The sequence below is a fragment of the Vombatus ursinus genome, unplaced genomic scaffold, assembly GCF_900497805.2.
Source record: "Vombatus ursinus unplaced genomic scaffold, bare-nosed wombat genome assembly UNPS02015411.1, whole genome shotgun sequence".
Lineage (NCBI taxonomy): Eukaryota > Metazoa > Chordata > Mammalia > Diprotodontia > Vombatidae > Vombatus > Vombatus ursinus.
In genome coordinates, this window is record NW_020955189.1 from 1,903,986 (window position 1) to 1,931,610 (window position 27,625).

Here is a 27,625-nt window from a genome sequence, read left to right on the forward strand (position 1 = left end):
GGGCTGTGTACATCAGCCTTCCTCCCCTCCTGAAGCCCCACTGTCTCTAGAGAGAGTGAACTGCCCCAGAGTGGCCTAGCCAGAGTCAAGGCCGTCCCTGTAGTCAGGCCCTCTTCCTCCAGCCCAGGGCTCTGTTACTCTGGCCGCGCAGACACCTGCCTTGCCCATGCCACAGAGCGGTGGTATCATTTGAAGTGACCTCGTATTTTGATGCATGTTTGTGTATCTAACCAGGAGAAGACAAAACAAATTTTTAAATGTGAGGAAAACGAGAGATGTAATGTAGCCGTTGATAGAACTCTGGTGCAAATTCTAAAAATAAATCTCCAAACATTGGCTTGGCTCTGTAGGTGCTTGGCCGTCTGTTTCCATGCCTCGCTTCCACCACCGGCACTGACCTGTTGGAGCCTTTGAAATTTGGAAACTTTGGGGAGCAAACTCTCCCCAGCACAAGCCCCAAGTATCTTTGGATTTAGTCGGACCAGAATCTAGGCTGTAAGAGTATAGATAATCCTTGCCAACTTTGAAATCCAAATCAGACATGGATTCGTCAATAGTGTTATCCTTGGGCCACATCAAGTCTTCTCTGTAGGGCCAGGATGAGTCCTGCATGTCACTAAGGAGTCTTTTGTGTTTATTATTCTAGTAAATAGCTTAAAATTATACACTATGGTAGTGGTTACCTAGCGCTGTCTTCAAAATACCTCTGTCAGGTAGTAATGACGACTACCACTTCTAGCATTTACACAGTGCTTTGCAAAGCAAAGTACTTTGCAAATAGTATCTCATTTGATCCTTACAACAACCCTGGGAGGTAGGGGTTGTTATTATTATCCCCATTTTATAGATGAGGAAACTGAGGCAAACAGTTAGTAAGTGTGTGAGGCTGGATTCGAACTCAGGTCCCCCTGGGCTCAGCACCACTTACCTGTGCTAATAGCGCTGGCTCCATCTTACCGGTAAAGGAGCAGAGCCTGGAGCTTCCTTCTCTGACCTACCTGTGAACATAGAGCGAGGGAGCATTTGCCTTCTGACCTCAAACGCAGCACTGTTTAGAGCCCTGCTTTTGGTGCCCACATCTGTGGCAGGCCTTCTCTTCTCCTCGGTTCTAATCTAGCCAAAGAGCAGCTGGTGACGGCCGCTATTGCTGCCTGTGGCCTAGCGGGAAGGACCAGGGGTGTCGAGGGATTCACTTCTCATCGTGGCTCTGCCAGTTACAGAGGTCTGTGACTTGGGACCTATCTCTCAATTTATAAAGTGCAGACGGTACTTTTACTTGGCAGAGTTGGTAGGATAAAATGAAATTTTATTCACACACAGACATGTAGACAAAACACCAGAAAACATACTCAACAAACAGTTAGCCGCTGTTACATACGTGGTACTGTTCCAGTCTGGGGGAGGGGAGGAATAAAAAGATGTATAAGGAATTATCTGTGACCTGAAGGAACTTCGAATTAGCCTAGTAAAGGACAATCATAGAATCCTAAATTTAAAAAAAGACATCTAGTCTGACTTTCCACCCCATTTAGGGATCCCACTTACATACTGTATTTGGAGGGGGGCAGCTAGGGGGTGCCATAGTGCACAGAGCCCCGGGCCTTAGAGTCAGGAAGACTCATCTTCCTGAGTTCAAATCTGGCCTCAGACACTTACTAGCTGTGTGACCCTGAGCAGGTCATTGAACCCTGTTTGCCTCAGTTTCCTCATCTGTGAAATGAGGTGGAGAAGGAAATGGCAAACCCCTCCAGGATTTTTGCCAAGAAAACCCCAAATGGGGTCACGGAGAGTCTGAAGCAGCTGAAACAAGTGAACAGCTACCTACTGGCTGTATTTGACAAGCGTCATCCATTCTCTGCGTCTGGCTGGGTTGATTTGTAGTGCAGTCCTACCCCATCACTCAGCTTTCCTGTCTTAGCTTTACACACACTTTCTCGACCATGTCCCCACTCTCAGTCATTCATTTTCATGAGGATATGTTTCTTGCCTGCCTTCTTCTCCTGCCTCTTCTGTTGAATCTGTTTTCTTTGTTTCTTTTAAATGAGGCATTTTGGTTTTTATGATCTTAACAAGTATGAACATTTTGATAGACAAAGGAGAGCAGAAAAGAGGATTATAGATGAAACTATTCACTTATATTACACACAGTGAAGTTTTTAAAAAGTGTAAATTAAAGCAAGCGTGCTGGTCCCAAAATGGACTTGCTCCCCTCTGTCCCCCGTGATCTTCCTTCTTCTTTCTTGTGTGTATTTTTTAAAAATGTTTCGTTGACACCTCTTTTCTGTATTTTCTTTTTTTGCATCACTATTATTACCCTCCAACTCCCTTTTGCAAATAGAAACCTTCTCTTGCAATAGAAATTGCAACACATAAGAGTAGTTGAGCAAAATAAATCAATGCACTAAGCCTGCCTAGAACTGCCTCTTCTTGTGAGCCATCTCTAGGCTGTTGCCTTTCTGCTAAGGGGAGGGAAGCACGCTTCACCCACAGTCTGCTGAGGTCTCTTGCTCCATCCCCATATTCCAGTGACACAATCCATCTCAACCAAGCGGTGGTCACAGCAAATGTTCACTTTTTAAACTGTACTGTCTACGTTGATATGGAGGCCTTTGAGTCCATATTATTCCCGACCCTTTCCCCTCTTCTTTTCTTTATTTTCCGTTTAAAACATTTTTGTGAATGGCCTATACGGTGCTAGAAGGCGTTTCTCTGGTTCACCCCTGTAGTGGGGTGGACAGCTAGCTTATTCTGAATTTCTCTCAGGAATCACTGGCTCCTGTATCTGGCCCTGAGGAGTGGTTTCCTGGTGATGTAGCTGATGGATTACTGGGAGTCCTTGCCAGGCCCCAGTCCAGCCCTGGCTGATGTATTGCCTCTGGGGGTGGAGTGAGGCTACTTGGCAGACTTCTGTCCCTCACCCCAGACAGCATCTGGCTAACGTACCCACTGCTCCCCGTTAACACCAGACTGGCTGCTCCACTGCAGACCCTCCTGGCTCCCTGCTTTTAAACCTTATCAGCTCCCGAGGAGAGGAGGAGCATACCTGGGCCTGGGGGTGGGGGTGGGGCAGAGCTGAAAAGGCTTCTGGTACCACTGGGTCAGACAGCTCAGTGTGTGCACAATAGCTGAGGAGGCCCTGCTGTTAGTGGTTTCCTGGCCTCCTGTGAGTCACTGAGCACCTCCTCCAGGTCTGCTGCACGACAGACTTTATGGTTATCATTCTCCGTGGTTATTCTCAAATCCTCCACATCAGATCGTAGATTAAGGCCCAGTTGATTGATTCTATTTGTGGGTCTCCTGACAAGCACATTCAGGAAAGGCCTCCGATGTTTCGGCACCGTCTACTTTGCCCATGACTGACTTCCCATTTCTGCCTCTTTCTAAGTCCCGTCCTCTGCCCTGCTCACACCGGACCTGGAGTTCTGTGGTCTGCTCCAAGTTTAGCATGTTAAGAGGGACACTGACAGGTTGGGAGGCAGACAGAAGAAGGTGACGAGAATAGGGGGGCAGGAGGACCGGAAATGGTGCCATTCTGGGGGTTGAAGGTCAGCCTGGAGAAGAGGAGATGGGGCCTGATGAGGAGGTGGGTGGAGGGCTACCATGAAGGATTAGCTTGTTTAGTTTGGCCCTAGTGAGTGGAAGTGGTGAAAAAGCAGATTTGGATTTTGTAAGAAACAAACACTTCCTGCCGAAGAGAGATGTCTCCAAGTGAGGTGGGCCACTTCGGGAGATGGTGCTCATCTCTGCAAGTCATTACGCAGAGTTTGTTGGAGAGGAAGGCCTGAGTCAGGGAATGGCTTGGACTACGTGGTCTCTGAGATTCTCTGGGGCCAGCAAATGACCTTTGGCCTTTCCTCTCGGGCCCTGGGGTAGCTGCTTCCTCCTCCCATCAGCCCTGCTCAGCTGTTGGCCACTAGCACTCATTTGCTCAATGATGGTTCAGCCCACCTTCATTAAGCAGGCTCAGAACATACACCCAGGAGTTCCACAGGATCTCCCCTCTTTAGTCTCCCATCCCCTGGCTCCTGGAACGTTCCAGCAGTACATGAATGCAGTGCCATGGTTTTCATTACTGTAACTGGTGGCCATGAGCTAGCTCAGTTCTTCCGCTAAGAAGATGATATATATCCTCATGTTATCAATATTGGGATTTATTACTTTGCATCTGCATGGTGCCAAAATGGTTGGGCAGTGTAGCCAATCTAGTCATTCAAACCCTGGAGCTTGGAGCATTGTGTAGACGTGGCCTTTGTTATCCAAGAATAGTAGGAAAAGGTCGTGCAAGTAGCTCAGTGCAGAATCCCTTGCTGTAAAATAGGAATTTTAATTGTGTTACAGACACAATCAAGTGAGTTGCACCCCACCCTCTCGTGTTTCCTCAATCTGAACAAAGTCAGAGTTCCTTTTTATCTTGGGCTGCTGGCCCTGCTTACAGAGCTTCTAGTTTCTTGTTCTATTTTAAAACTAGACTTAATGTCGTGTCGTTGTGAGAAGTACTTAGGGTAACAGTTGCCTGACATTGGACCGGGGACACTGCAGTTTTCATACTGAATTTCATTTACTTGGGTAATCAGGGTAGGACTATGATTCTATAACTGATTTTTTCAAAATGACTTAAAGCTGATTTCAGGACCTTATGATGCCATGTAATTACCTAATAATGTTAGCTATCAGGCTTTGCATTCTAATAATACCAGGAGCTCCTGTTCCGGCTGACAGTGCTGTCCCCACAACCGCACTGTGGGATGTGGGGCCAGTGCAGAGGCCGTTGTATGTGCAGACAAACAAATCAACACATTCTAGATGTTGGGTCCAGAGAGGCCCAGCACCTTGCCCAGGGTCACACAGCAGGGGGCATCAGAACCCCCTGGCTCCCATGTTCCACTCTCACACATTCAGAGACTTTCTGCAGGCTCAGAGCTAGAAGGGTATCAGAGGTCATAGTCAAACTGGGCACTCGATAGTTATCAACCAGCATTTAGTAAGTGCCTCCTGCATGCCAGGCCCTTCGACGACCACCTTCTTTTCACGGATGGAACGTTACTCAGAACTAGGGGGCCAATTGTCGTTCAAGGGCGACATTTTGGTTCTAATCCAAAATGTGAGTCCTCGTTAAGCACTTGCCCTTTGTCATCACTCCCTGTCATTTTGAGAGGAGGAAATTAAGCTCCCCAGAAAGAAGGAGGAGTGACTTGTCCAAGGTCACACCACACAGCATTCCCTAGCCACTCTCCCAAGGGCAGAAGAAGAGAAGGCCTGCTTGAGCTTGTTTGTTCTCTAGTGTGTGAAGTACATCCAGTCATGAAGCAGAAGCTTGAGATGGGCTCTTCGTGACCCAGAAAGGCAGCATCGGGAGGAAGTTAGCGGGAGGTCGATTTTGGTTAGCTGTAAGAGAAAGCTTCCCAACAATGAGTGCAGAACCATGAGCGATGGAGCCCAGTCAGGCCGATGTCCCAGGGTGGATGGGGCTCCCATCTCCCCACCTCCTCGAAGCGCAGCAGACAGGCTGGAGCACTCCTATTTGTGTGCGGCTTGGACTAGCAAGCAGCATGCTTGCTGAGGTTCCTAGCAAGTCTGGGCTTGTGTGATAAAGCTAGCAAAAGGAAATTATCTTCTGGGGAGGGGAGAGGTCAGTTCCCCATCACCACCCGGCAGCTTCCTAGCCACAGGGAAGAAGGCTTCCTATTGAGGTGGCAGTTGGGCAGATGGCCCCGGAGCCCCTCTGAGCTGAGCTTCTCCAGGCTGGAGATGTGCAGCCTCTTCTCTGAGCTCGCCAGATCTGTGGTGCACTCTGCCCCCTCCACCCCGAAAGACCTCCTGACTGAGCCACTCTGAGGACCCGGGTTTCTCCAGCCTCATTGCCCTCTGGGGGGTTCTTTTCTCCTGTTCACTGACCTTGAAATCAGACTGAGCTTAGGTTTGAATCCTGGCTTTGCCACTTGGTAGCTTTGTAACCTTGAGCAGGTCAGTTCAGTAACCACTGAAATGCCTGCTGTGTGTAAGGTGCAGCTCCAGAAAGTTGGTGCCTTCTTTACTGGCCTACTCTGTAAAATGAAGGCGCCAGACTCTGAGCTTCCCAGCTACAATGGGTTGACTTTGCCAGCGTTGCCTTTCTGCCCATCCCAACTGTATGCAGGCCAAAGTTGAGAGCCAGGGATTTGTGTTCCGAATCCCACCTGCCCCCTCCCCTCCTCAAGCACTGCCAGTGCTGCTCCCTCGTCCCTCTCCCAGAGGGACAAGCCACAAGTGGCAGAGCAAGCCACTGAGGGGTAAATGTGCTTCTCTACAAAGTGCTTTCTCAATGTTTACCCTAGGAGGTAGGTAGTGCAAAGACTGGTGTTCCCATTTCAGAGATGAGGAGTCTGAGGTTCTGAGTTGGTTGCTGGCCCCCAGAGTCTCACCAACTGAGCCCTTCAGACCTGGCGTCCAGCCCCCGATGTCTCGGGGCCCCAAGGCTAACACCCATTGTGTTGTTGACCTCACCACCCTGTATCTTTTAGCTCTATCCTTTCCTTATCAGACTTGTTAAGTAAGATGACCAGATACGTTGTTCAAGAGATTCCTTAGACCTGGAAGATCATCCAATCCAATCTCATTTTATTTTTAAAATATATTTATTTTTATTCTGAGCTTAACTACCAAAATAAAGTGGTCATTTCCATATATACAATAGAACAGAAACAGGATTGTACAGGAAACTGCAGATCTCATTATGTGCCACTTGCTTTTCTTTTTAAGTATACAATAAATTCAGCCTGTAGCTTTCAAAGCTGTCCTGTTTGTCTGTGCTTCTTTCTGGCCTGCCTTCCGTTGTTCTCTCCTGAGCATCTTTAAAAAGATGCCCAAGTGATCGTCTTTTCTTTTGTTTTTGCTTCCTTTTCCCCCTCCCCCCTCACTATTCCACCCATCCCCTGTTGGAAAAAAGAAGGGAAGAGCAAATGAGCAGAGTGAAGCCAAGTAGATTCCCCATGATTCTGTCCGAAAACGTGGGTTTCCTTCTGCAGCGAGTGGCTGCCCCTTTCCTTTCCCTGAGGTGCTTAAGAGTTACTTGCTGATGAATGGGTTGACCAGCTCTGTGTCCGGAGATGGGGAGTATGATTCATCTCCATCCCAGGAATCCTCAGCCTCTTTATTTTAGACAGGAAGAGATTAATTCTGCCTCAGAAGGCAGCGGAGTGGGGGTGGGGCACGACTTGTCTAGAGTCACAGAGCAAGGTGTGAGTGGCTGAGAGTATGAGAATCCAGGCCTCATGAATCCTAGAGGAGACCAACATAGGCTTGTCCTTGATTTCAGATGGCCAGTTACTTTGTAATCCATGCCAAGGATTTGGAGTCGTGGAAGTGGGGGGTTTGGGTTGTGTTTGAAGTCCACCAGGGCTCAGAAGACCTTAGGTTGGCTTTCCCAGGGAGATTTTGAACTGGCTCTACCTCTTACTGTCTAATGGGGACCATGGATCTTCCTGGACCCCTAGAGGGAGGAAGAACCCATCACTGGTCACTCCCACTTCCCATCCAAGAAAGGCCAAGTCAAGAATGATGCCCACCCCACGCACATCCTGGATTCAGAAGGATGGCTTACCTGGGACACCAGGCTTGGATTGGCAATTCCCTTGGTTCAGGTCAGGCCAAATGCCTTAAATATTCAGCCTTCAAAGCTGGGACCAATGGTGGACTGCATGCCTGATTTCCAAGAATTGACTGATTTAAGTATGGAGGGCCTCCTCTCAGGATGATTTGCCACCAGGAGGTGGATTTTTTCAGACACACAAGTTGAATACGACCCTGGAGGCGTGGATGTTGTCGGGTGTCTGGCGTGGAAGGATCCCAGGACAAAGCCTGCTCAAGGGCCTGATGGGCCTCGAGACAGCACACAAGAGGAGCATGCCGGAGTCTCTCTGGGAAGTTCTGCGGGGTGGGTGGCGGCACGGGCAGAGAGCCCGGGGTGCCTGTTGAAAGGAAGAGGCTCTGAGGATCATATCATCACAGGTTGGAAGGGGCCTCAGCCACCATCTTCTCCAGTTCACCACAACCCCCCGACAAGTGGTCCTGCCACCTCGACTGAAAGACCTTCCTAGGAAACCATCCTGATATTTTAACCTCCATTGGTCCCTTGACAATACCCCTCCCCGACTGCTCCTGTTTCTGTTCCTGACAGCTCTTCAAAGACTTGAAGCCAGTCATCATGCCCCACCCACCCACCCCCCACCCCGCCCCGGTCCATCTCTGGTCTAAATACTCAATTCTTTCAGCCAAGCCACAGATGACGTGGGCTCTCTTGGCATCCTGGTTACCTTTCTCTGAATGCTCCGGCTTCTCAGGGTCTTTCTGCCACCCAGAGCTCAACACAGATCAAATAAGATGGTATTGTAACAAGCACTTGGTGTAATGCCCCGAACACAGTAGGCACTAGATGGATGCTTATTCTCTTCCCTCCCCCTTCAGCAGTGCTCCATGTAAAGTCTGATGAGGATGGAATACAGTGGAACTGAGTGCAGTCCAGAATGGCATTGGGTTTGTGGGTGACTAAATCCCACTGTTGCCCAGCTCATCATGAGCTGTTAGTCCACTGCGAACCCCAGATCTTCTTCAGAACAAGTGTTGCCTTTTCCTATTATTAGATTCAGCTTGATGTTGTCTCCCGTCAATGATTCTCTCATCTAGGGGCTAGCTACTGTCCCTTCCAGCTTCTTGCCATTTGTACATTTGATGAGCACATGAGCTGTCTATGCCTTCTCCAAGTCATTGCTAACAATGACCTAAAGCTCCTCTTTGAGTCCAGCCAGCCAGCCTCTTCTGAACCTGAATTTTATTATCTAATCCAGCTTGCTCCCCGTTCTGCACGAGAATGGGATGAGATGTACTTTCAGAGACTTTGCTAAAATCCAGGTAACCTGTGTCTGCAGCACTCCACTCACCTGCTCGTTCCATCACCAGTAATCATGGACTCTCAGAGTGAGGAGATCTCTGGTGATTCACATGCAGTCAGTGAATCCTGTCTAGCAGTTCTTCCTAATCTTCCCATGCTGGCCATCATCAGGCTGCTGCTTGAAGACCTCCAGTGCTGGAGAATTCATGAAGAATTCCAGACTCTCGGCGGGGAGGCGGGGAAGAGGAAGGCACAATGAAGCATCTGGTTTATGCCTTGAAGGATGGAAGGACAGCAACGGGAAGAGATTTGAAAGGAAAGAGAAAGGCCTGTCCAAGTATAGGAAAGATGTGGGAAGTGTCAGCGATGCCAGGCTGCATAGCAGGCTTGGTGTATGTTGTGGGGAGTGGTAGGAGGTAAGACTGACTGGTGCCAGCTAGGCAGGGCCTTAAATGCTGGCCAAGGAGTTTGAACCTCACTGGCTAAGGGAGCCATGTGAGGGGCTGTGATGGGAGTGATGCCCGGGGGAGGCCTGTGTCTAAGCAGTGTTCTTTGGGTAAGGGCGTTTGCTAGGCTTCAAGGATACGATACTTACTGTTGACACCCTGCTCTTTCTTAGTAACACAGAACTTTATAATTCTTAATGTTTGTGATTAGAAGACCATCCAGATTAACGTCCAATGGGAAGTTTTTTTCTGATGATAACTGGGATCCATTTCCACGGGCCAGACCTCCTGAGAGCATCTCTGCTGGGCAGACCTGCTTCTGCCCCCAGCCACTCAAAGGCACACAGTGCCTTCAGGAGCGCAAAGTGGAGGCCTCACACACAAGCCCAGCTTGTGGGTAAGGTGCCAGAGACTCTGTGTCCCCATTCAGCGGATGGGAAAAGTGAGGCTCAGAGCACCGTGGGCTGACATTCTTCCCACAGCACTCATAAAGCCGGGAGCCATTTCTTCTCATTTCTAAATTCCAGCTCCAACTGTAATCCCAACATTACTCCTGCAGGGGCAGGAAGGGAGCTGGAGCCTGTGTGAGGGCTTTGGGAGGCCTGACTCGGTGAGCTTCTCTTTACTCAGAGATGGACAGAAGGATGACAGAGAAGCCCAGTGTGCACTGAGCCAGGGCTGCGGTAAGATGGGGCTGTTTCAAGGGACTGACCATTTGTTTAATCATACAAGGCAGCGTATGCTGAATACCGAATAACTGATAGAGAAGATTAGGGTAGCAGATGTTAAAAGGAAGAAAGTAGAGCAGAGATGGTGGAATCACACACACACACACACACACACACACACACACACACACACACCCCCAGATCTGGAGAACACATCAAACTGAATCCCGATTGGGAAATCCAAGAAAAAGTCATTTTTTCAGCCTACTTCAATGTAGGGAAGCATGTCTAAGGACATCAAGGAGGGGATCTAGCTAAGAGCAGGCAGCGTGGAGCACTGGGTGTGTGCCACGTCAAGAGGAGGTCCCAGATCCAGCACAGAGGGGCCTCAACTTGGATAGGGTTCAAGAACAATGTCAGCGGGCAGCTCCACTGCTCACTACCCCGTTCCGGGACATAGATCTAGGGCAGACCGAGGAAGAGATCTGTGCCATCCAGGGTGAGGAGTAGTTGTAGGCTTCTAGGCTGTGTATTGAGCCAGGAACAAGAGCAGAAGCAAGCAGCTATGTGGCTCAGACTGAAGGGGGTGGGGTCTCAGATCTGTCTAAAGCTCAATCTAGAACCTACAGAGGGATAACCTTGGCAGGAATCCTAAATTTCCAAAGGGAAATCTACAGGTCTGTCCCTAAACCAGCAGGACTTTCCAGCTGTCTGTTAGTGACTGTCTCCTGAAATTCTAAATGGAGCAAGCCCGACAGGCGTGTTGCTCAGGCACAAACCCAAGTCGCGAGCTTGTAGAATTTAGACAAGGGGTCTAGCAATTAGACTTTGCCATGAATCATAACACTTGGGGAACACTGAAAGCTTACAGATCCCCAGCTGTGCTATCCCTGAGATCCTGGAGTAACACAACACTCAGTACCCCAAGAAGGCAGCAGCACGTTCTCCGTAGTGCACAGAACCTGACCCTAACATCGAGTCCAAAATAAAAAAGTAGGAAGGATAAGCAAAATGGAGCACACCCTAAAGAGCTTTTGTGGTGACAGGAATGCTTAAGACACAAAACAAGAAGAAAACTCCAGTGTATCTACGAGTTTCAAAAACACAGCTTGAACACACATTCAACTAGAATTCCTGGAAAAGATGAAGCGAGAGTTTATTTTTTAAGAGCTTAAAATGTTTTTGTAAACGAACAGAGTGTTATAGGGGGGAAATGAAATGAGAGCTAAGGAAGACAGAATTGAGAAGGGAATTGTGAGGGTTAGGCCAAAGCAGGAGGTACAAAACCTTAAGGGCTCAAGCAATAAAATCTTTGAAAGTTAGAATGGGCCAAGGGGAAGCTAATGACTCCATTCGACAAGAAGAAATAGCAATGTCAAAAGACTGAAAAACCAAAAAACCGAAGAAAATGTAAGGTATCTCATAGCAAAAAATAACTCAGAAAACAGATTGAGAGATCGTTTCAGAATCGTTAGACTACTTGAAAGCAGTAATAATAAAAAAGAGCATAGATATATTATTTAAAGAAATTGTAGAAGAAAACTTCCCAGAGCTCTTAGAACTCTCAGAGAAAATAGAAAGAATCATTGGTTATCTCTTAAAATAAACCACAAAATGAAAACTCTCAGGAATGTCATAGCCAAAATATAGAGTTTCCAGATGTATGATATAAAGTTAAAATATGGCAAACAGCCAGAAAGAATGAATTGAAGGCTATGTAGACACCAGCAACAGGGGCCCTTGGCTTCACTCAGTCTACCAGACATTGATGCCCGTGATGATTCCTGTGCTGCTGCCTAGCCTGCCAGCTCGGCCATCAGAGGCAATGGCTAGCCCTAGTGTGTGCTTTAACAGGTAAAAACTAGCTCCTAACACAAGTCACTTTCCAAAGACAGAAAAGCAGAAAACTCATGCTTTGAGCACTAGAGAGAGGGAATTTGATTTTACAGGAGATCTACAAAACCATTCCTGGCCTTGTGCCAGAGAGGTGACTTCACATGCCATCTACAAGGAGGAATTTCCTTCTGAGAACTTCATTCTGAAGCACGCTGGTCCTGCCATATCATCCATGGTCAGTGTTGGGCCCAGCTCTCAGTCGGGCTCTCAGTTTTTCCTCTTAACTGCTAAAACTGACGGGTTGGATGGCAGGCACTTGGTCTTTGACAAGGTGAAAGAAAGCATAAATATCACGGAAGCCATGGAACACATAGCAAGCATAGCAAGTCCACATCAACATCACTAGTGATGACTAGACAACTCCCATAAGGTGTTTTTTTTGGCCTTGTTTTATTCTGGTTTTTTGTCTTAACCACCAAACCATTCCTGTGTAGCTTGTAGGGGGGGCACCCCCAAATCCTGTCTGTTCTCATAATCTTTGTGCACTCACTTGCTACAGTTTTTTGGATTTCATTTCTGTCTTCCTTCTGAAAGTCTGGCTAGATTGAAGAGTTAAGTTTATGATTACGAAATAAAAACTATACCTAGGGAAAAAAGGAAAGAATTCAAGCACTGAGGAGCCACAGTCAATTACATGTGACTTAGCAGCCACCGCTGTGGAGGAGTGGAGAGCTTGTAATATGATATTCCAGAAATCTACAGGCTTACAACCAAGAATACAGCAAAACTCAGCATAGAGGGGGAAATGGACCTTTAATGAAACAGATGACTTCCTGATGAAAAGACCAGAGCTGTGTAGAAACTTTGAAGTGCAAATACACGAGTCAAGAAAAATATAAAAAGGTATACGTGAATGAACAATCATAAAGGACTAAAGGATAAATTGTTTACCTCCTCCTAATATGGGGAGATGACACATGATCTTCTCTGAACCTTGCCATCATCAGGAGCCTTAGAAGGAATCTAGACAGAAAGCCTGGAAATGTTTCTGTTATTTTTTGATTATCTTAAAAGAAGAATGGGAAAGGAGGGGAAGAGGAATATACTAGGTGAAGAAAGGGAGAGGAAGATTAGAGAAAATTATCTCACATAATTGGGATGCATAAGTAGAAGACTATGCAAACGAGGGGGAAAGTGTTGGGGGGAGGACTGACCCTTTAACTGTACTAGTTGGCTACAGAAATACAGATTTGACTCAAAAGGGAAGAAGAGGGAATATGAGGGGAGGGCATGTTAAGGATTAATTGGTCCTAAGCAAACAAACTCTGAATAAGGATGTCCAAAAATATAGCAAATCTTTTTTTGCACTGGCAAAGAATTGGAAACCAAAGGGGTGCCCAACAATTGGAGCATGCCTGAACAAGTTGTGGTGCATGAATGTGACAGAATACTATTGTGCTATAAGAAGTGAAGGGGGTGGTTTCAGAAAAACCTGGAAAGACTCGTATGAACTGATACAGAGCAAAGTTAACAAGACCAGGAGAACAATTTATACAGTGACAATATCATAAAAACAACTTTGAAAGACTCAGGAATTCCAATTGGCATAATGAAACATATTTGTCCACATCCTGACAAAAAGGGTCAGATCAGAGTGAAGATTGAGACATTTTATCTTTTGGATATGGCCAATGCAGGACTTTGTTTTGCTTGACTGTATTTGTAATGGAAGTTTTGTTTTTCTTCCTCAATTGGGGGTGAGGGAGTGAGAAAGAAGGTGGATTTTTGATGGTTGAAAAAAATAAAATTTAATTTGAAAAGAAGGAGAAGTCACTGTGGACTTCATGGAAGGGGTGAGATTTAAGGTGGGCTTTGAATGGTGACTATGACTTGGATCGTGAGAGGAAAGGGAACCACGCTCCAGGAAATGGGGACGATCTGGGCAAAGACGTGGCAAACAGAGGCACAGAAACACTAAACCGGCAGGGCGGGAGCCTGGGGCATTCTAAGCTCCATGGACATTGTTTTCCTCTTTAGTATTTCAGAAGCTTCTGGAGACCTTTGATCCCTGTGGCCCTTCTCCGCTCGTGCAGATCTTGGCCCCCATCATGTGCTCGTCGATGGTTAAATTTCTGACGTCTGTTTGCAGCTTCTCTGAGTCCGGGTATACGGTCTTTTTTTAAAGGATCCTTTCTGAACTTAACGGACGCTCCCCAAAATGAGTATTTTCTGTGTGCAGAGCAGAACAAAGAAAGAGGATGTCTCTGTGACATGCAGCTCGCTTTTCCAAGCCGTCCCGGGGCTATCTGTCTCTTTCTGAACTTTTCATCTGAGGATTTGTTTAGACGTTTCAGTGACCCTCTGTCTCGGTTTCTGCTTCTGTTTCTGTTGTTTGCAACACTATCAATCGTTATTCTCTCTTCCCCTTCTATCCTTCCCATGGAAAAAGACAAGAAAAATCCTATCAGCACACTCGAACAAAGACTCATTCTGCACCCTGAGTCTGTCATCCCACGCTGAGGCGATGACTGGTGGGCTTCCTCACTGGTCCTTTAGAATGGTGTTTGTATTGCATTGACGAGAGCTATTAAGACTTTGAAGAATTGTTTTCCTTTACAGTGTTGTTGTTACTGTATACATCACATACATCACACTCTCTCTTGGCACTTTCTAGAGCAGAACATGGTTGCAGAGGGGAGTTCCCATAATCCAGAGCCTATGGGGAGAACCTTCAGTCTTCATTTTTCCAGAGGTGAAACCTACTTTTTAATTGCTTTAAGTCTCTAAGTCCATGCAAGACTAGGTGAGGTGGACCCAGAAGGTAAAATGTAACGCTGAAACTTGAAGAAGGTGGATGTTGCACAGATAGCAGGTTGCCTCTTCGTAGGATTACAGATGTACGCCAGGAAGGGGCTTCAGAGAGAGATCATCTAGTGGAAACCCTCTCATCTTAGAGAAGAGGAGAGGGGATGGGACCTGCCTGAGGTCACGTCAGGTCCTAGAAAATGAACCACCTGGGCTGGGCAGGGATGTGGATCTTGTGCTGGGTCACGAAGGTCTGAGTTCACATCTGGCCTCAGACAGTAGCTGTGGGACTTGATTAGGTGAGGAAGTCACTTCACCTTTGTTTGCTTATCTGTAAACTGGGGATAATAACAGCCCCTACCTCCCAGGGTTGTTGTGAGGATCAAACGAGATATTATTTGTAAAGCATTTAGCAAAGTGTCTGGTACTGTAAGCGCTATGTAATATTATTATCATTAAAAGATGGCAAAAAGAGCTTCAACAGTGATCGAGCAAAATGGATGAAATGGGGCCATAACAGGTTTGGAGGAGGTTCACATCTGGTGTTGTTAACAGACAGAGGCAGAATTGGGAGTGGATGGGTCATATGGCACAAGAGCTGCTCTGTGCCTCCGTTGCTCCTGACCTATATAAAGAACTAGCGTGGGGTGGACGATAGAGGGTCGACCTGACTCAGGGAGATCTGGATTCGAGTCATTCCTCTCACATAAGGGTTGTGTGGTCCTGGGCAAATCACTCTCCGTGCCCCAGGCACCTCCCATATTAGTCTAGGAAAGATGCCAAGTGCTTGTGATAGTGCAAATCCTCAGTGATTCAGAGATTCCTATCGTTAAGAGGAAAGGCTCCCTTTCCCAACATCTTGGTGCCTAGTTCTGCTGCTCTGGCACCCCACTTGGAAGGAAGCCGCAAATCCAGGAGCCGGGGCCACAATGGGGATGAGAAGTGGCCCCTGGGAGCGGCGCCTCATTTATGGGCTCTCCTCCAAAGGAAGAGGATGCTTAGAGCTGATGAAGAATAACGTAATTTCTGAATGAGGTTTGAAAACTGATTCGGCCACAGAGCCCCCCAGAAGGTGAAGCAGTTGCCTGCCCGAGTGTGTGTGTGTGTGTGTGTGTGTGTGTGTGTGTGTGTGTGTAGAGTTAAAAACCATTCCATTCCGTTAAAATGGTGGTTTTTGCTTTAGGGAGTGAAGATAGCTTCATAGTCTCTGACAACTTCCTGCGATTATTCATTATTGAATGAACAGAAGCACTTGGGAAACCCCAAATGTGGGTACCGAGTTCCTGGCATTAAGCACCCCCTAGTGCTAAAGACCTTTACCCCAGGTGCCATCAAAACCCCATAAAACAGAATCAGAGGATTCACTTTCAGAGTCCATGGGCATTCATTCTTTCATTTGATCCTGTCAAGTAGGGGCAGTCTAAGGATTCTTACCCCCATTTTATAGCTGAAGGGACCTACCTTTTAGCTCAGTAAATGGACTTCCCCAAGGTCCCATAGCTATCAAGTGGCAAAGGTCCCTGCTCGATCTCGTGTCCTAGCAGCAGAGCAGAGAGCACTTGGGACTCCCCCACAGCTGCCTTTGGTACATCAAGATCAAGCCTCAAGCCCCCAGGAAGCCCCCCCAAGGCTTGAAATCCCAGGAGACTTGTAGCTAATGGCCGTGTGCTGTCCAGACTGGGGATTCCCAGGCCTGGTACTCTGTCCTCTGAATGAGAACTTCTGACCCAGCTCCGTGAGCCCATTGTGAAAAGCCTGCCCCACAGGCTCTGTGGCTGGCGATGCCAGAGGGGTTTGTGAAAAGTTATCAGACGTGTGGAGGAGGGGGAGGAAGGAGGGAGGTGTGGATGGTAGATTGGATGCCTCTAGCCCCAATCCATTTTCTAATCCAGAGTTGTGATTCCATTAGCATAAGGAACTTCTGGTATGGGAACTCCCTCTGCTGATTGCTGGACAGCAATTCCTCTGTAGCCAGTAGTCTCAAAGACTGGCCTGGGGCCCTGAGCGAAGGGCGCTGTCCAGGGTCAGCCAGGAGGCTCAGAGGTGAGCCTTCTAGCTGTGTCACCACGCTGTTTCTTGTCAGTTTGGTTTTAGTTTTTTAGTATATACATATCTGTATATATTTTTAAAATATGTATATTGATATGTATATGTCCATGCATCTCAACTAAACCTTGAGCCACTCCCTGAAATAGAGAACACCTGTAGTTCTGAAATTCAGGGTCAAAAGTTTAATTCATCCAACAAACATGAAGTGCCCAGGCCGGACTGCGTCAGCTGCAGGAAGGAGGCTGAGTGCAGTTAGGAGAAGGGGGACGGTGGGGGTCAGGGCCCAGGCCCACTTCTGGAAATGGTTTTGTCTGAGTCTCGTGTAATGGAAATAACCAATCAACAGACTTCCCTTCCCTAGAACTCACCTATTCTAAATTGATTCTACAACTTTTTGGTCACTTTTTTTAAAAAGATTGTATTGGCTTTTTCTTTGCAGTCTTTTCAGGGAAGCCAGGGACGAGCCTACCTCTTTAATTCTGTGTAAGTATCTGTGGCGTATCCTTCTTTGCCAGCAGTTTTCTCCGATTCCATGTCAGATTATCTCTTAATTGTTTTGTGTATTCATTTGATAGTTTTTAAATTTATTAGAAGTTAAGATGGGCCACAAAATAGGTCTGCTGGGGAATTCTGGGTCTGTATGATTTTCCCTTCCATTTTAGAACTTCCCAGAGAACGTGACCATTTGTAAGGTTTGGGATCTACCTTCCCTCCGGTCTATCCCGTCAAAGATCTGTGCTGTCCTCGGGTGCCACATGCCTTTCACTAGTTAGATCCCAACCCCTCTGTGTTTAAGGAGCCTTTAGAAGTGGCCAGGGCCAAAAGGATTCATCCCCTGGTGGGGGGGACACAGTCCATCCCCGGGCCCCTCTCCAAAGCTTATAGGACCTGCCAGAGCTTGTGGTCACTGGGACAAGCCTCCAGGCTTGCCTGGTGCCAGGAGGAGGTGGTGGAGGAGCAGAGCTGCCCTGGGAGGTGGGTAGCTAAGGAGGAAACTGAGGCTCAGGGAGGGGTAAAGAAGGAACTTGCTGAAGGTCACATGATTAGTGACCAAGCTCTAACGTTTTTTAAGACAAACTCCCTAAGGACAGGGAGCATCATATGAGAATCCTCACCCACACCACGACAAGGGGTTGTAGTCTTGTATTTTCTTCTCACTGGAGTTGGCCTGGGATTTTGCTCCCCCCTCAGCTGAGGGTTTGCATCTGCCTTAAAAATCACCGAGCCCTGAGAGCGTCCATATTCTTCACTGAACTGAGGGACCTTAAGGGGCTCATGGTCTTAGGATCAAGCCTGGAATATAAGCTTGTGTTCAGCCTAGCCTGGAACATCAGTCAGATTCACAATGCACGTCTTGGCTGACGCGGTCTAGGGCTGATCTAGGAGTGGCAAGTGGCAGGATCCTACCACCAGATTGACTTGGTGTGTCTTTGGCCATGAAGTCTACTAAAACTGGTACTTATTCATGGGCCTCCAGGGACCAACAGTCCCTCACCTAATGGCCAAGCTTCAGAAATGAGGCCCTCTGGGTGGCTATTCATTGGCTACAAATTCAGATCTCACTCGCTTTTTTCCGTGTCTCTAATTTCTCTGGTCCGAATTAGGCTCTGATATCAGACCAGATTTGAAAATTGTTTCACCTCTTTCTTTGGGCAAAAGTGCTGTGAAATTCAAGAACTGTGTGTTTAAAAGAATGGAAGAAATACCTTAACAAAAATCATCCTTTCAGTCTAGCTGTTTTCCCAGCAGACGTTTGTGTTCTGGCAGATGCTGTGTGACCATCAGCAGTTCACGTTTCTCCGCTAGCCTGTGGTCTTCTCCATAAAAAGAGGCGATTGGACTCAGTGGGGTCGACCTCGGGTCCCTTTCTCCTTCCCATTCGGAGATTCCCTTGGGCCTGTCGATGGCAGCATCATTCCTGAAGCAGACAGAAGCCAGTGCTTTCTGTGCCCAGGAAGGATGCTTGCACTGAGTGAGAGCAGAGGCTGTGCTGGGCCCTGGCAGAGCCCGGTGACTCCTAGGACACACACATGCTTCCAGAGTGACAAGGACCTTTGGGACTTTTTGAGACAATGATGACAAGTCTTTTCAGTCTTTGTTGGTCACACCCTTGATTCATTCTCAGAATCAGTCATCCTGCAAAATGTGTCTCCGAGGCCCAAAGGCAGGTGTTTTTGAGATGAGAAAGGGGCACATGTGTTGCATTACCTGAGCAAATGAGGTTATTCTGAAAAAAAACAAAAACAAAAACAAAAACCAAAGGCATTCTTGGGTGGAAAGATTGAGAGAACGGGAGCCCTGTTCTGGGCTTCACTGTCTCTGACTCCCTAGAAATGAGACCAATTGTCTCCCTTCTCAGCCCTCACTTTCCCCACCTACAAAAGGAGGCAATTGGATTAGATCCCTTCTAAGGGCCTTCCCACCTCTGCTGTTCAATGATTCCAAGGTTGGGATGGCTTGGTACCCAGGTTTGGTAATGGAACTGAGCCTCTGAGCCACACACCTCTCCTTGGTTAAGCTTGTATTAAATAATTCTCAATTCTAATGAGGAAACATTGGGTCAGACCAGTGACCTGGGACAAGTCATTTCACCTCATCTGGACCTCAATTTCTCCCTGTACAAAAAAAAAAAGTTCTGAAATGCTGTCCCTGTCTATAAAAATCATTGGCATTCTTGTGTGTAAAAAACTTAATGATCATTTGATCACTGCTCTGTGAGGAAGGTGGCATGAGGAGGAAACTGAGGCTCAAAACTATTAAATGACAGTAAGAATAGTAAATGTGTCCCCCACCCCAGACTGAGGATGACAACGATGATGATGAAGTATATAGTGATCTGGGGTTTACAGAGTGCTTGACATTATCTCATTGGATTCTCACAAGACCCTCTCCTTGTCGCTGGGGGACCCTGGGCTGAGGAGGCTGCCGGAGCTCCCTTCCAGCTCAGGGAAAATCTGAATTGATGAGGTCTGGCCCTCTCTGGAATCCTAAAGCATGAGCAGGCTTCTTCCAGTCAATAAAGTTGACTGGACTTTGACCGTTGTCCTTTTTCTGGCTTCATCTTGGTCCTCCCAGTGTGGAGGAGGGCAGAGATCAGGCCGCACAGTTATACCCCAGGACTCGGTGCCCTGCTGAGGACCAGGATGAGGCACGTGAAAACTCGAGACAAGGTCATAAAGTGGGGGCCCAGGTGCGACCACAGTTGGACAGAGAGGCTGAGGACCCCACAGGGCCATGCGTGTGATCTGACTGCTAAATTAGCCCCTGCCGGCCATAAAGACGAGGACAATTGTTGATGTGTGGGGATCCCTCCCTGGCAGCAAAGTGGTCCAGTGGCTAGAGCTCTGGGCCTGGGGTCAGCCAGATCTGGTCTCACTTCCTAGATGCCACCAGGGCAAGTCACTCTGTCTCAGTTTCTTCATCTGTGAAATGCGGATAATAACAGAAGGGTTGTTGTAAGGATCAAATGAGATAATGTTTGTAAAGTGCCTGGCACAGGACCTGGCACATAGTAGGTGCTATGTAAATGTTAGTTATTGTTGCTGTTGCTATTATTATTTTTCCACTCTCTGTGACACACCCCCCTCGGGTGGAAGGAAGTTCCCCATCTTCCAAGGTCTGTAAGTGGGATTAAAAGGAGGGACCCATGCCCAGAAGGCCCTAGAGGAGAGCCCGAGGCTGGAGAGGGGCCGGAACCTCCTTGCCATAGTGTTCTTATTCCACTTAGAAAATTCTCGTCGGAAACGTAGCCAGACCTGTCCGAAGATTGAGGCATTTGGGCTTGTTTGTGATCAAGTGCAAATCTTTCTACTTTCGTTTGCCCATGTTTGAAAGTGAAGAACTGGGGCAGCCCCGTGTGTAGCAGTCGGAGGTTGCAAAAGGCTTTGCTCCCCACAAGCTGAGTCACACAAACCACCCCCACCCAGTTTGGGGGGAGGGTCCCAAAGCTGGAGGAGTTTGCTCAGATCCCAGCAAGGCAGTTTACAACTAAATATTTTTCCCAGAATACCATGATGGCCCTACACCAAGCTGGTCCAAAGCCAAGACCAAAGGGAAAACGTTTTATAGGGACAGAAGAACCCAGTCAGGCAGAGTAAGACTGAATTTGTAGAGTTCCAGTGAGCTGGCAGGTCATGAAGAATCATTCAAATCGATGGCAGATAAAGAGACTGAGCAAATGGGCATGGCTAGCATAAGGTAGCCAACAAGCGCTCTTTAATGGGGGCTATGTGCCAGGCTCCCCCTCCCCCCCCAGCTCCAGGTACCACGCTGCCCACGAGGTGTGCTGGAAGACATCTTCCAGACAGGCCAAAGAAAGTCCACAGAGGAGTCGATTCCTCCTGGTCCAGTGGTCTTTCCGGGCCACCCACGTTACAAATCCCGTCTCCCTTCTGTCTGTGGCATCTCCTAGCAGCTGCTTCTCCCTCCACGTGCCAGCCTCTGGGTACCGGATTTTACACGGGCCTGATTCTGACATCAAACTAAACACAGGAGGCGATTTAAACAAGTCTGTAATTCAGAGTCTCACTATCTCCCCTTCTGTTGAATCCCATAATCCCCATTGCTGAATGCTGTCTTCTTCAAAGTCAGTTTTATTCAGAAAACTCTGTGATGCTCATAAGCCTTCTCCCTTTTCCTGCAGGGTAAATGTGGGCTGTGGCCCAGCAGAGGAGAGGGTCCTTCTCACTGGCTTACATGCCGTAGCAGATATCTATTGTGAAAACTGTAAAACCACTCTGGGTTGGAAATATGTAAGTAATCACCTGAATGAGATGAGTTTTATTAAGGACTCTGGGGCTCCCTGGGGCAGGTTGTGATGAAGCATTTCATGTATGTAGCAGTATATGTATATGTAATAGATAAGAATATATGGATCAATATAATGATTTTTTAAAAATATTATTTCTGAAAGCAAAGTAGATCCCATCAGCTAAAGAAAAAAAATACTTGTAGATACAGTTTCTTTGGGAATAAATAAAACTCTATGGGGTATATTCATACACTTCAGACACACAGCTACAACTAATATTCAGCTGTCAATTGATATCAAAGTGTTTGAAGGGCTGCCTCCCGAAAAGGCAGAAAATATACCCAGGATCATGTAGGGCTCGAGGCTGGACCTTTGAATTCATTGAGTTCAAGGCCTTCATTTTATAGGTGAGGAAAGCTGAGGCTCAGAGAGAGGAAGGGATTTACTAAGTTGTTGTTCAGTCGTTTTCCAGTTGTTTCTGATTCTCTGTGACCCCATCTGAGGTTTTCTTGGCAAAGATACTAGAGTGGTTTGCCATTGCCTTCTCCAGCTCATTTTACAGATGAGGAAACCAAGGCAAATAGGGTGAAGTGACTTGCCCAGAGTCACACAGCTAGGAAGTGTCTGAGGCCAGATTTGAACTCAGATCTTCCCGAGTCCAGGCCCAGGTACTCTATCCACTGTGCCACCTTGATGCCTACAGACTTCCTAAGTTGGCAGGTTGCAAGGCCTGAGGATCTCCCACATACATCAGAAGGTGGAAGAAGACTGAGCTCATGCTCATGGATAGGGTGACATGGCTTCCCACACCCCATGCCTAAGAGGGGAAAACCTAGGCGCAAATCGTTGCTTCAGGTGACTGGTGGGTGTGGTGTTTGCTTCTTTATTCACTACAGAGTATCTGGGGCTCAGCATGCTGCTAGATACACACAGGGCAGTGACCCAATTTTCCTCAAACAGTGATTGAGAATCTGTTATGTGCAGGACATTAGATAAGACTGAGAATCCATAAAGAGAGGTATAAGGCCTGGCCTCTGACCTCCAGCGGCTTACCATCTAACTGGAGAAACAAAGCAAGCAAGAATGATGTAGCAGGCTGACCTCCAGCCTTGGAGGCTTCCAACCTTGCCCCCGGGGCTGTGTGAGTGACGGCTAGTCATTTAGCCTCTCCAAGATTCAGATTCCTTCTATGTCAAATGAGGAATCCATGAGGAGCTCTAAGATCTAAGAGTCTCCAACTGTCCTACGAAATTCTCTGAAATAGAAACAAGTTTAGGTTTTATCCCTGTGAAATGATTGTAAATATCTGGAAGCATCATGAAGGGATGTGAATCAATTTTAAATCTATGTAGAGATTATCAAAGCACAGCTTGCATCACCAGGGCAGTACAGAAGAGTGTATGTGCATGTCTTCCCTCCCAACTCCCCTTCCAGCTCCTCTGTATCTGTCTCGTATACCCTGGGCGTTCCATGTTGTCTCTTCCACTAAGAAGCGGCCAGGGACAATTTTTCCCCTTTCTTCGTATCCTCAGCATTAATACAGGCCTGGCCTGGGTAGGAAGCTTGTTGACAGACTCAGAGCGGGGGCTCAGAAGCAGGCCTTCTTCTGCCTGTGCCTCTTACCCGTCAAGCCACAAGCATTTAAATACTAAGCACTTATTCTGTGCCAGGTGCTGTGCTAAGCACTGGAGATACAGCTACAAGCCCCTGCCCACTGAGAGCTTACATTCTAGAACTCCTAAATGGAAGCTGCAAGGGAGGCGGAAAATGAAGAGAAAATCCAGGAGAAGAGTCCGGAGCAGAGTCATCCATTGGACTTGAGGCCGAACTTCTGTGTCGGAAGAGAAGTTGGGGTCGGCTCCTTTAACGGAGGGGGAAGGCAAGGCCCAGAGAGACTCAGTTGGGCTCACAGAGCAACTTAGTGGCACAACGATACAGCTACACTTTCCTAGATCTCTGAGCCTCAGTTTCCTGCTCTGTCAGTCGGGGGTAGTCTTAGGCTTTCGTCTTCCGAAGCTTTTTTGCAGTGTAACTGAGTGTAAGGGAGAAAGCCGTGGAGAGAGCAGGTATTGTGGTCATGTCTTGCTAGAGTGGACGTGTGGATGGCTTGTGGCCCCAACCTTCCCTGTCTTCCTTTCTCCTGTCCAGGAACACGCCTTTGAGAGCAGTCAGAAGTACAAGGAGGGAAAGTTCATCATCGAGTTAGCTCACATGATCAAGGACAATGGTTGGGAGTGAGCGGAGGGCAGGCAGCAGGAGCCCGCCGGCCCGCCTCGGCCAGGCAGACAAGCCCAGCTCGAAGGACCTCTGACGGGCCCAGGCTTGCCGTGGACAAAGACGGCCCGACAGTTGTCACCTGGGGTTTCCAATAGACTTTTTCAAACCTCTCTGGTCAAATGAACTAAGTGGGGATTCTCTTTCCTGGTCACTTCCTACTGTGACCTTGTGCTGTTAGAGCTTGTCCCTAGGACACCCCTGGCCAAGACTAGCAGAAAGTGGCCAGGAGTCTCTGGGAGGAGGACAGGGACAGATAGAGACCCCAGCCCCCAGTGCAGGGCAGTGAAGGTGCTCAGGAGGGCCGCTGAGGCGGCCACGCTCCCGCCGCCTCCTTCCTACTCTTCATTTTGTTTCTTTTTTTGTTCATCTCCCCCCCCCCAAAAAAAATCCAGAGGATGTTGGTTGTATTTTATGTGGGCTGTTAACAAGGAGATAGATTTAATGGAAGCATCTGCCTTTTTCCGAAAGTTGTTTCAAGCCACTGCCTGCTGAACCACAGCGGGCACCTCCATGCCAATACTTGCCGGGAAAACCATGGAACGTCACTTCCATTTGGATACTGATGCGGTACCTTTAATGGGAACCACCAGTGTGCTAACTTATTCCCGGCTGGCTCCCCCTGGTGGCAGAGTTTAATGCACTGAAAAAAGCAAAGGGAAAAAAAAAAACACAAAACGAAACAAAATTCTGCATTAATATTTTACTCTTGGTGTACTTGAACAAAGATGATTATTTTTACATAGGAAAGGGGCCAGACTAGATAGGAAACCCTTTATAAGTACTTGAGAATTGTTCATTTTAATTTTCTTCAAAAGTTTAAATTACAAGATAGTTTAAAAATTTTAAATAAAAAGGGTGTTTGGTTTGCTGGATAAATCATCCCCTGAAGCATTTTTCTAATAAAATTAATATGGAATCACCCCCTTTCCTCCTCCTCCTCCTCCTCCTCCTCCTCCTCCTTCTCCTTTCCTCCCCAATTGCTTTGAAACTGGATTGATGTACACAGGCACCTTTTTCAAGGCTCAGAAAGGCTGTGCACACCTTCACAGTCGATGAGTGAAACTCTCCAAGGAAAAACTCCATCACCTCCCAGCTCCCGTGTTCATCCTCAAGCGGCCCGTCCCTCTGCAGGGAGATGGCACCACGTCCACAGAAGCCCCCGTTGTTCTCTTTGCCACCTGCACAACAACATTTTGTCTGGAGCCTTTGCTGCTGCAGCTGCCCTTATCCCAGGGAAGCCTATGCCGGCCCTTCCCAGCTCCAATGACTCATCCTGCCTTTAGCATTTGATCTCATTGAACGCCGGGAAAGGAAGGAGGCTCCAAATGCCTGGTTTAGGAAGAGCCTTGCCCAGTCATCTGGGAGCTCTGGGCCTTTTGCAAATACTGTGTGTGTGGTTCAGGCAGCATATCTACTGCAAGTAAGGGGGAGGGGAAGTGGTTTGGAAGAATTAATTCTGAACAGCTCAGGATGAGTCGGGGCAAAGAATGCATTGGCAAATTGTGCTTTAATAGGCTGGATTCTTTCTATGGCACCAGATCAGTGCCAACCCTGACCCCTGAGCTGGTGATACAGAGGTTGGGAGAGAGATGCTTGGTCCCTTTGACCTTGGGGCCAAGTGTTTTAGGCCAGTCATACATCTTACGAAGGTCATTGGCTGCCATGCCTAGTGACCTGCAAATGGTTCCCAGACTGGATGGTCTGAGTGGGAGCACGCTCAACAAGCTAGCTTAGATGTCTAGCCAGACAACCAAGACATCCACCCTCTTAAATGCTTGAATTTTGAATGTAAAGAAAATTTCCAGCAAAACCTTTCAAAGCTCTCAACGTATCGGGATGTTGGCCCACAAAGGACCAGCCAAGGCAAGCTGGCTCTCGGCTTTCCGTGCAGCCTTGTTTCAGTGCATTTGTTTGTACTTCAGAATATATTAAACTGTTTTAGGGCTCAATGACCTGGATTCTCTTGCCACCACGTTGTGAAGCTTTGAGATGACCCGTGCAGCTGCCTAGAGTGCCTCTCACAAGCTGAGAAACCCACTGGAGCTTGGTTCATTGACTGGTGTGGGGAGATGACTAATCAACACTAATGAATCCTGGCATTTTCTTGCCTTTCCTTTCCCAGTCCTGGAAAAGATCCCGTTCCAGAGAGGCAGCACAGACGGCTGATGGGGGATTCGGGCAGAGGGAGCATCCAGATTCTGGGGATTTGGGAAAGAGGCCAGTCTGGTTACTGCGCCTGTTTTCAAAAAATTTTAACATTACTTGAAGAGAGAATTTTACGATGTGTTTTTCTTCTAACCAATTTTTGTACATATATTAAGATTATATTTAAAGTTTTTATATATGTTTTGGGTGAGTTTACTTCCCTTCCAACGTGAGCACTTTTGTGACTTGTACTGTCCGTCTTCTCTGTGGTATGTAGACACACACACACACACACTTTATACTATTGGTCATAACACTGACATTCTTTTATAATTGAGACCACAGCTTTTACAATTATTTGTTGGTGTCAGCATTTTGCCAGGCACTAGCCTCCTCCTTGGACCAAATGAGCGGCTTGAGGGGGCCTCTCCCGGCTGGGTCTGACAGCTAAGAAGTGCTACCAAATACTGACGTGTACAGGAATGTTTTTTAGGATTTGCGGGGCACCCAGGAAGCTTCCTGGCCTCCTCACCAGGCAGTTTTCAGCATCTAAAGTCTTGGGTTTACTAGGAAGTTATGTCTTACACTCACATCCTTGGAGAACAATGGGGGCTGTGGCGAGGCTTCCCAGTGGCGTTTGTCTTGAGCTGCTCGTCCAAAGGGGTTGGTTCCTAAGCTTGCTTTGATTTGCTTCTTTTCTTAGATGCATTATTTTTCTACCTTGAAAAAAAAGGTCCTCCCTTTGATCTCTTAATCGATCAAAGCGAGTCTGAGACGTTCCCTAGGCCAGCTTGGCTGCAGTGTCCCCGACGTGGTGCACTCGTGTGTCCTCGGTGCTCATGGGAGCCTTGTAACCAGCGTCTGGGGACGTGGGACCAAGGCTCCTATTTTTTTTTTTTAACAATGCATTTGTCTAATGGAAGGGGGAGCCTGTGGCTGTCCCTTCCCCGGCCTTGCCCTTTGGTGGTCTGCTTGCTATCCTCAGCGTCACCAGGGGCTGCAGGCTTGGGTCATGGTAGAGCCTTTCTGTGGGCTGCCCCTTTACAGCCCAGGCCATGTCACAGCTGTCACAGAACTGGCCATTTCCCAGTGACCCGAAGGCCTAGAATGCTGGATCCCTTCACTGTTCTAACTTTGGGTTGTAATGTTATGAAACTTTTTTTTTTTTTTTAAACAAAAGCTTTCTCCTTGCCTGTAGCTTCAGCCAGCTCTGCAGTTCGGTGGGTACTGAGCATCCTGTTAGAGGTTATGCTTGATTGGATCTATTCTTCCAGATATCAAAATAAAGCTTTCGGTAACACATAATGAGTCCCTTTATTTGGTCTGTTAACTTTTTTTTTTTGACGTGTGATTTTGTTGATACAAGGCCCCCTGTGTAATATATTAACAGCAGCTGCCCGGAACCCACAGGCAAGGGAAATGGCCTGCAGCCAGCATGCCAGAGGGGCACTGAACCCCAATCTGCCCGACCAGAGCCTGGCATGCCCCCCCTGCTCCTTGCACTGCCTCTTTTCCAGGCCCCCTCGAGCACTTGGCTAGCTATCATGGATTAGGATGGGTGGGGTGGAAGGTCCAGGCATACTCAAACTGCACCCCAAATGTCAGAGTTGGGGGCCTCATTAGAGCAGCTCTGTTCCCTCTGGGCCAGCCCAGCTCACAACCAGGAAATGGGGCACAGGACTCGAAGGGGCTGCCCTGGGGGCACATGGTACCCATTACACCTCATGCCATGCTCTGGGACACTGGGGCTCATCCCTCTTGGGATGGAGGCGAGGTGTCCGTC

General features: G+C 47.7%; 1 protein-coding gene across 1 annotated transcript in view; it reads left to right on the forward strand.

Moving 5' to 3' along the window:
- Positions 1 to 24,365, forward strand: part of YPEL1 (yippee like 1) — a 40,854-nt gene extending 16,489 nt beyond the window's left edge. Inside the window, exons 3-5 of the mRNA XM_027847478.1 lie at positions 17,110 to 17,153; positions 21,313 to 21,421; positions 23,569 to 24,365. Coding sequence (XP_027703279.1) covers positions 17,110 to 17,153; positions 21,313 to 21,421; positions 23,569 to 23,658 — 243 coding nt within the window. The 3' untranslated portion in view covers positions 23,659 to 24,365. The remainder of the gene's footprint in view (positions 1 to 17,109; positions 17,154 to 21,312; positions 21,422 to 23,568) is intronic.
- Positions 24,366 to 27,625: the final 3,260 nt, after the last annotated feature.